Here is a 10,417-nt window from a genome sequence, read left to right as displayed (position 1 = left end):
TATATTATAAATTTCAATAAACTTAATATTTTTATTTTTGCATTAGGATTTATGTTTAAATAATTAATAGAACATAGAAGAAATTTGAAATGAATTTTGGTAATCATGTAAATATTAAACTTAATTTTTGAAATATCTTACTTCAGAAGCTGGTGTCTACATATATCTTTTTCATAAATCACCATTTGTATGGCTTAATGAATTATTCTGTAGCGTAAAAATAAAAATACAAGGCAGACTGAACCTATTTGAAATTTCATATATTTGAATGCTTAGTTCATACTCAAGTTAGCGTTTTCACAAAATTCATTACCAATTCTGCTCAGGCACTGGCGCAATAACCAAAGAACAATGCCCAACACTAGAGAGACTCCGAGGCAGAGACCCACAATTTATCGTTTTAGTAGTGTGTGTGTTTCGAACCTGTGTTCGGTTGAATATTATTTGTGTGCGTGCGCATATCTAAGCACTTGCGTACTTGCTTCCCAAAGTGTTCGCCTTAAACGCTTTCTTCAAAACTCGTAAACGGTTTTACTTCTTTCTTACCTTAGTAGTTTGTTTATATGAGAATGGTTTTCTTTTTTAAGAATAAACGACAATAATTGTTATTGCATTAGTCACCCACACAACGAAGACTTCATTCAAGCTTCTTCCTAAATTTTTTATTTTGTGACAAAAGTTATAGATTGCGTTTTAGGTGTGGTGCTGACTTCCATGAGGTTCGTGAAATCAGTTTCCAATCAACAATTGAGTATAGTGGATTATATATCAGAGTTTTCTCTGAACACATTGGAACTTTGATTCCCGTTTGACTTTCCGAATCAATCACAGAAAACAAATATTTTATTTTTTAAGTGATGTGGAATTAAATTACTTTTTATGTGTGAATTTCTGAGTGCGATCAATATCCAGTGTAATCCTTTAAAGCTAATAAGTAATCTGTTGATCAATTGGCAAGATGTCGGCATAGCTGATGTTATAGAATCTACTGAAAGCGGCTATGCTGCATCTAGTCAATTATTGCAATGGATCTTTCAACACAATCGTTTCAAACATTTAAAATTAATTATTTAATCTGTCATTAAATAACATAAAATATATATAATTAAGATATATTGTTGTTATTGTTAAAATGATTATATTATATATAATAATAATATAATATTAATAATATTGACAATAATAATATAATATAATAATAATTAATATAATAATCATATAATCATAATATAATAATATTATATTATTGTTGAAATAAGAAAAACATCTATCAAATTTTCCACAATAAATTTAAATTCCGAAATATGATTTTATCAAATATGTACGTATATATACGTAAAGCTTCAAATGTAATAGATGGATATAAAATATTGTAAAATATTTATGTGAATTTCATAATCCTGATTACGATTCATGTGATTCTTTTGCTGCTGGTGAAAACACTTTAAGAATGGTTTCAAATTTCCATATATATGATGTTTTAACATAAACGAGACAACTTCTGAAAGAAATCTGCCACAATGGTCGGAACAGAAGTGCCACGATTTTCACTTCTGAATAACTCGGAATCTCTTTTTGAATATAATGTAGTTTACAAATAACACCTTATCATTGATTATTGTACTTTCCAATAAAATGGAATGGAATTGGCATATTTGATATATGTATTTTATTTTAAGAATTCGTATTAACACCTAAATGAACAAATTTGTTCAATTCTGAATATTTAGTATCGCAGGCATATGAATCTATGGGTGTCGAGAACAGGTTCAGATGAAGAATGAAATATATCAATTATATTGCCATATTATCAAAATTAAATACCTCAATATTTAAGTGGTAAGAAATAAATAATCAAGCATTTTGGCAGAGATTACTTAATACTACCAAGACGTCATACATGTGTAACACTATGTATAATATATACCTGTTGCGCCCAGTTTTTGTTATTTACTTGAACTAATGATTAATATTGTCATTCAGGGACTTCAACGTGCCGATTAAGGTTTTCATGTACATGGATTTATAAGTTTACTCTTTTTGAGAATGTTGTGACCAAAGGTTCCCATGTCGGAAAATTAAAATTGAATATTCATACACTAGTAGCCATGATACCATAACATAGGTATGATATTAGGGTCTTTCGAAAAATTCGATTAAAGCTTACATGTACATAGATGTATGAGTCTATTCTTTTTGAGAATGTTGTGACCAAAGGTTCCCATGTCAAAAAAAAAAGAAAAGAAATGTCATGTTATATACAATTTATATAGAAAGAGATTAAATATCCCTGATTATGAATGAAATGTATACATTTTTATAGTCATATATTATTCTCATTTTTCTTATATTACTGAAGTATCATTTATCATAACAGAATTTATTAAAAATTATTTTGTTAGGTTTACCTATACTCGAATCGTTTTAAAGTGCGGTAGACAAGAAAGTTAAGGACGTCTACACTACAACTTACATTTTTAGCAATTAGCCGTATTTTTCATACCAAATCTATATAGAAATAATAAAAAAGAACTATATTTGTACTGCTTTTAATCGAAAAATACGTTAATTAATTTTAAATTAATTAATTAAATTAAATCTATTCAACTTATTTACATTAACACAATTCAGTCGAAACTGTAGAGTAAGTGCTGAGCTAGTTCTTGTATACGTAGCGAAGATAGAAATGTAAATGGTAGAATGCTGAAAAAGTAAGTAGCTGTGACAAAGTACACAACGCAAGACAATATAATAAGACAAACCACATAAGTTCAATCCGATCACTAAATACTTCACACACAAAAAAAATCAATACAATTGCTCAATGTTTGTATCAGATGAGATAATACTACTCCGATGTTTACGTAAAAAAAACAATATACAATTGTTTCTTATACTTATTTCACTTCGACAGGAATAACTGAATGCATCGTTTTCCATAAGATAGAATGGATCTGCTCATTTCAGCCCAAAGGCGTGCAAGTCTCATTTCTGCATTATTTTCTAGAGTATTCGCGACTTGCAGAATTATACAATTATATACAATTGTATAATTCTGCTATCAGTGTTATAGGTTGAGATTGCGATATCATTGGAGAGCGAATTAATAAATTGACTATCAGTGCACATAGCAGAACTAAAAGCAAATTGTGAATTAATTCTGATGTTTTAAGTAAGCACCAAGATCGAATCAGTGTTTCACATGCCTTTCCAATATTATTCTGTGGGTTTTTAGTATTGTAGAAGTCTGCGAGTGTGACAAATGTCAATCTGTTTACGTTGTTTTTATTAAGCAAAAGTGTGCAATACTTATTTACAAAAACTATAAATGTGAATACGGATATTGTGTTTACACTTCACAATTTACGTAATCCAACAATAATTCACAATAATGATTGGGTGTTTACACTACAACAGGTGTGCTCAGTACATAGGCATTTTGTGTGTATTGGTAAAAAACACCGAGTGTATAAAATAACCAGTGTTATTAAAAAAGTTAACGATTGTGGCTAATTGTGGAAGTCTTATTAAGATTGATAGTATTACTATTTCCTTCTTGAACATCAGAACTATTTGGGCATTATGAGCTGCTTCGGACTAGGACGATTTCTTGATACGATTTCTTGATACGATTTCTAAACTATTTGGGTCTGTTGATTTGAATTTTTGAGTCTGTTGAACTATTTAGATCCGCTTCAAAAAGTACATATCTGCACTGCTTCCTCTTGTTGCGCGAGTGTAATTTAAAGGAGGTTCACCCAAAATAACCTCTTTGCTATGGGTTAACCCAAAATTATGGTGTGAATTTTTTATTTTTTATTTATATTATTTATATATGATAAGAACGCGTTTGTTCTTATTAATTTCCAAGAAGTTATATCAAACTTCCAACACGCACATGCACGTGTTGGATGATATATTTTGTATGTATTAATTGTAAACTGCCGAGCACTTAAACTCGTAGTTTGCCTTACTAATCAAATTTGTAATAAAAAGATCAACTCCAAAATTCTTATTTGTATTTTATGTGTTTATTTATTTCTTTAATTATTTCCAGGTAGTTTGGACAATTTGTTGTTAAATGTGCTATTTTTTACCAGTTGTTACTCGTCTGACCGTTCAATCAAAAAGAGGAAGTCTTTTTTTGAACCCAACACAGAAGCTGCTCTCATGTCCCTAATCAAGCTTAAAGCTTACTTCATTCTCCTTTTGTTGCCAAACAGCTGATTAATAGTGTTTGACAACGTTAAGAAGATGAAGTCTTTTATGTAGCTATTACGACCAAGATTTTACCTTACGGAGATTTAACATCCTCCCCCGCGTTGAATTATTTGAATAATTTGAATAATTTAACTAAAAGTGCGATAAAATGCATGCCTGCAATTGATATGGCATAACTGCACCTTAATTTTAAATAAACAAGTTGATCTAGGTCATGAGAGCTTGCTTCTGTGTTGTTTTTTTTGCTTGTTTACATCTTAAATTGCACATGATTTTCAACTGTCAAAATTGTAAAAAGCATTGTTAACATTTTTTGTTATTAAGTTTATAAGAACAATTAAAAGTTTCATATGTGAATTTTAATAATTTCAATTAGTTACAATTAATTTATTGGTTATTAATTCAAAATTTTGAATGTATTTATAAAATTTAAATTTAAATTTAAAAGTGAATTTAAGCCATATTAAATATTACGTTGATGAATCATAGACTGAAGTACATCGCTGGACGCCTCATCAGATAACTGTGTACTTATATTATTTAAAAATTTTACATCATGTTTTGTCTTCCCCAGATTTTTGGTGTGAGATCAGCAGTTGCTCGATCGTTTGGATACCTTCGAATTGCGTCCGAAATGATTGATACTACTAACCGATGAATTTGGTACCTGTATAGGCCTTTTTGATGCTGTCACTTGTTGCTTTGTTGCTTCTTTTGGTTGTATTGGTGGTATCTTGTCATCTTCACTGTCGTTGGTTTCAGAAAAAAGTGGAGCCAAATTATGTATGGCACGTCTCACAATACCTGATGCTGTTTTAACATCGACCACACGTACCATTCCGTCAGTACCCTTATGTATATTGGTTACTCGACCCAATGCCCACTGAAGAGGAGGTAAATTTCCATCCTTCATGATGACTAAAGTGTTTTCTTGCAAATTTTTGGATTCTTCTCGCCATTTACGTCGGTATTGTAGCTCATTTAGATATTCAGAGTTCCACCGTCTCCAGAATTCATGTTTTATGTGGGACACCAATTTCCACCTCGTTAGTAATGATGTCTTTAAATTTGTTGTGGTTGTACTTGCTGGTGCTGTAAGAGCTTCACCAATTAGAAAGTGGCCTGGCGTAAGTGCTTCAAAGTCATTTGGATCATTCGACATTGGAGTAATCGGTCTTGAATTTAAAATCGCCTCTATTTCAATAACAACTGTTTCTAACTCTTCGTACGTTAAGGATTCTGTGGCAACGCTGCGCACAAGTAAATGTTTCGCCGACTTCACTGCTGCTTCCCAGAGTCCTCCGAAGTGAGGCGTACGAGGAGGAATGAAGTTAAATTTAATACCTTTTTTGCTGCACGCTCTTTCAATTACTTCTCCTGATTTTTTTGAGTAAATTATTTCTACTAGTTCATTCAGTTTGTTATTGGCTCCAACAAAATTAGTTGCATTGTCACAAAATAGATTTTGGCAAAGCCCACGCCTCGCAACAAAACGTTTAACTGATCCAATAAATGCGTCGGTAGTTAGGTCACTTACCAGCTCCAAATGTACTGCCTTGGTGGCAAAACAACAGAAAACAGCAATATATGCCTTGTGCGGCCGCTTTCCTCTTACTTTGTAGTGTACCCAAATTGGTCCACAAAAATCGACTCCCGTGTTAAGAAATGGTCTACTTGGATGGACTCGAGCATGTGGAAGATTTCCCATAATTTGATTGAAAGTTACAGGTCTACACCTTGTACAACGAATACAGTGTTGCACGATGGACCGTGCCATTACCTTCCCCTTGATCGGCCAAAATTTTTGCCGTGTCGCTGCCAATAATGCTTGGCCACCGCAATGCATGTTTTCTTCGTGAATTTTCTTCATTAATAGCTTAACTATGCAGTCATTGTATGGGAGGAGCATTTGATGTTTAGCATTATATGTTAGATTTGATGCGTCTAATCTTCCTCCGACCCGAACGATATCATATTTATCTAAAAACGGAGTCAATGCAGCTAACGAGCTAGATGCTTTCACCAGTTTGCGATGCTTTAAATCAATTACCTCTTCCATGAATTCAGTAGCCTGAATGCATTTCACGATGTACCTAAGTGATTCTTCTAACTCTTCCGGATGTAATTCATTGGTATGATTATTAAATTGAAGTCGCTTACTACGCCTTATGAACCGTAGCACATAACCAACAATGTGAAGCAATGTGTTAAAAGAATTTCTGTGGTTTACCTTGTATATCCATTCAGTATCATCTTCGGTTGCTGTTAGCATCACTTTCTGCGAAGTTTTTTTTAACTCGGCGTTGTCTGGCTGATTGCATAGGGCCTTATTAAATTCTTCTGGCCACATATCTTCACGACCATGTAGAAACATAGGACCATAGAACCATAAATTATGAGTTTGCAATTGAGATGGTTTGATGCCGCGTGATAAGGCATCTGCTGGGTTTAGTCTTGAACTTACATGTCGCCACTGACTTGGTGCGGATAAGTCTTGAATTGCCGCAGTCCTGTTTGCTACAAATTGTTGATGTTTTGCTGGCAATGAATTAATCCAGTAGAGTACAATTTCAGAATCAGTCCAGTAATATGATTCTGTCTTATGATTTAAATCGCCCTTTACCCTATTCATTAATGTGGCTCCTAGAAGAGCAGCGCACAATTCTAAGCGTGGAATGGTTTGCTTTTTGATTGGGGCGACCCGAGATTTAGAGCATAGCAGTCGATTGATCAAGCGTCCATCTTTCAGTGTTGCTCGAATGTATATAGCTGCTCCATAAGCCTTTTCGGAAGCGTCACAAAATGCATGGAGTTGCACCGATGAAGCAATCTGCTGTCCAAAAATATGCCTATCTATCTGAAAATGGTGCAATGACCTTAACTCGTCACAGAAATTAATCCATCTGGTATGTACTTCACTCGGCACAGCTTCGTCCCATGATAAGTTGAGTTGCCACAGATCTTGAATTAGTATTTTTGCTGTTACTAACACTGGACCCAAAATACCCAGGGGATCGAATATTTTTGCTAAACTAGAAGTTATCGATCTTTTTGTTATTCGCTTAGATGGGGTTAAATCAATCCTTATGCTGAATTTGTCACGCTTTGGTTGCCACGATAATCCTAATGTTTTGACTGATGCTTGGTCTTCATTGCTGAAATCTAAATCGACCTCTTGGTCCTCTTTTGCTATGTCTTGAAGCAGCAAAGGATTATTAGCACACCATTTTCGCAATTTGAAACCAGCTGATTCCAATAAATCGTGAAGTTGACGTTGTATTTCTAAAGCTGTGTCAAGACTATCTGATCCACTAAGACAATCGTCCACATAAAAATCATTTATAATTGCCAAGGCTCCAAGCGGGTATTTAGTTGATTTGTCTTTTGCTAGTTGCTGCAAACACTTCGTAGCCAGATATGGCGCTGACCTTGTGCCATAAGTTACTGTATTTAATTGATAAAACTGCAATGGGTCGTTAGGCAATCTTCTCCACGCAATGATTTGGTATTTTCTATCATTTGGATGTATAAGGATTTGTCTATACATCTTTTCAATATCTGTGCAAAATGCAAATCTGGGGCATCTGAAACGAAGTAAAATGGAAAACAATTCACTCTGAATTTTTGGGCCTGTTAACAATATGTCATTTAATGATAACCCGTTGTTGGTCTTGCACGATGCGTCAAACACTACTCTCAATTTTGTTGAACTACTGGTAGGTCGAATTACACAATGATGTGGGATCAAATAATGTGATGTGATGTCCTCGATATGAATTTTGCTCATGTGGGCCAACTTTTCGTACTCATCCATAAATTCTACATACTGCTTCCAGACTGCTTCATCTTTGCTTAATCTTCTTTCTAGGGCATAAAATCGGTTTATCGCTGTGTTTTGAGACTCTCCGAGAATTGATGGATTTTGTTGAAACGGTAATCTCACAATAAATCGACCATGGTTGGTTTTTTGTACATTGTTTATAAAATGTGATTCGCACAACTCTTCTTGCTGAGTTACGTTTTTGTTTGTAGGTGATGCTTCATCGAGTTGCCAAAATTTCTCTATCACCTTTTCTATTTGTTCTTCATCGTCCGAGCAAATGCCGCATGTTTGCATCTGCACACCTAAATTGTTGTCAGTTATTTTTCCTATCACAATCCAGCCCAGTAACGTATTTTGCAATATTGGAAGATAATTGCCAATTTTAATCTGTCCGATCGACAGCAGTTCATGTGAGAATTCTGCCCCCAGTAAGAGATCAATATTACCCTTTTGGTGAAAGCAAGGATCAGCCAACTTAATATTGCTCGGTATGTCCCAATTTGAAATGTCGAGCTGCATGCTCGGTTGATCAGACACGATACTTGGTAACACGTACGCTTCCACTCTTGCGGCATATTCATTGATTTTGGAACTAAAACCCAAATTTACTCGCCTTTGAGCATTTTGTTTCCTTTGTCCAATACCTTCGATGCATGCGGATACATTCATTGGATTTTCTCCTAGTTTTTTGATGAGTCTTTCCGTTACAAGATTTACTTGTGAACCGGAGTCTAATAATGCTCTACATTCAACCTTGATGCCTTTATTGCTTTGTATTATTACGCGTGCTGTTCCCAATACAACATAACCCTTGTTGTAATTGTTATAATTGGAGATCAGGCTTATTGACTTACTCGAATTTGTTATTTTATTTGGGTTAGTGCATGTTGCATCTTCCAGATGTAAAAGAGAATTGTGTTTTTTATTGCATATTTTACAATTGCCTGACGAGCATTCTCTTGCAAAATGGCCAAACTTTAAACAATTAATGCACAACCGCATTTGTTTAACTAACTGAAGTCTTTTAGTGGGAAGTTCTTGTATGAATGACTTGCACGTGTACAATGGGTGACGATCATTCTTGCATGCCGGACATAGTTTTTCGTAATTTGATCCTTCGTTTGTTGCAGCAACTACTCTCGATGTGTTTAAGACCTTTACGTTGAATCCTCTGCCAAAAGCCTCCAGTGACAGAAATCGGCTTTCAATAAACTGTAGAAGTTCTTCGAACGACACGAGTGAACGATTATCCTTTAGAGATTGTTCAAATGCTGTTTGAGTTCCTCTATCTAATTTCTTTAACGTGAGGTGCACCAATATTGCATCCCATTCTTCTATTAGAATACCCTGTGCCTTTAAGCCCAAAATGCACTCCTTAGTGACATCATGCAGCGACTTCAAACCTGATGAAGTTTCCGCAGTTAAAGACGATTGGCTTAACAACTTGTTGAGTAACGCTGTAATGAGTAGACGTTTATTGTCGTATCGAGATCTTAAAATTTGCCATGCTGTGGCATAATTTTCTGTTGAAGCTGGCAAATGTTTGATTAAATTTTTCGGTTCACCGATTAAATTGGTGGTTAAATAAAACATTTTTTGCATTGGTTTAAATGGTTGCTCGTCAATGAGCTGTAAAAACAAATCGCGAAATTGTACCCACATTAATGGGTTTCCGTCAAAACTTGGAAGCGTAATTTGTGGCAATTTTACTGATTGCAATGTTACTGTATTTTCTGAGATACCATCACTAGAATTTAACAATTTTAGCTTTGATTTTATTAACATCAATTTATTGTGTAGTTTTGTTTCTATTTCAAAAAACACATCCCAACTGTAGTCCTTTACCGTGTCTGCAGTGGTTGAGTTCCATATTATATCATTGTTTTGTTCTAACTTGCTGAGATAATTTTCCAGCTGTGCCTGACTTGTCCTGTAAGCCACTTCTTGTTGTGGTTCTTCAAATGTTGATTCTATTTCCTTCATGGTCTTTTCAATGACGCGAATCAGCGCCCTTTGATTCCGTAACGGTTTTGTCACGTTTTTGTCTTCGGTCGACACCGGTTTGATCCCTTCTTGTTTCTTATCTCCTTCAATGGTTGCCATTTTTTACGTGAAAAATTAATACCTGTATGAAATTAACAGTTGGTACCAGATGAATTTTGACTGAATATAATTGATCACGTGTCTTAATGCAATCACGTTATGTGTACATGCACCAAATTCTTAGCTGCCGTAGATTACGCACCAAGTGATGATCCTGTTAATGCTGCAATCACGTCGGGGTCACCAAAATGATAAGAACGCGTTTGTTCTTATTAATTTCCAAGAAGTTATATCAAACTTCCAACACGCACATGCACGCGTTGGATGATA

General features: G+C 34.4%; 1 protein-coding gene across 1 annotated transcript; it reads right to left on the bottom strand.

The window, feature by feature from the left end:
- Positions 1 to 4,810: 4,810 nt before the first annotated feature.
- LOC119675133 lies at positions 4,811 to 10,147 on the bottom strand. Its single transcript, XM_038086321.1, has 2 exons — positions 9,890 to 10,147; positions 4,811 to 9,811 (listed from the first exon to the last, which is right to left on the bottom strand). Exons 1-2 carry the CDS (start codon positions 10,145 to 10,147, stop codon positions 4,811 to 4,813), a joined length of 5,259 nt encoding a protein of 1,752 aa, XP_037942249.1.
- Between the last annotated feature and the right edge of the window lie 270 nt (positions 10,148 to 10,417).

Source organism: Teleopsis dalmanni, chromosome 2 (genome assembly GCF_002237135.1).
Source record: "Teleopsis dalmanni isolate 2A chromosome 2, ASM223713v2, whole genome shotgun sequence".
Taxonomy (NCBI): Eukaryota; Metazoa; Arthropoda; class Insecta; order Diptera; family Diopsidae; genus Teleopsis; species Teleopsis dalmanni.
This window is presented reverse-complemented; position numbering and strand designations above follow the sequence as displayed.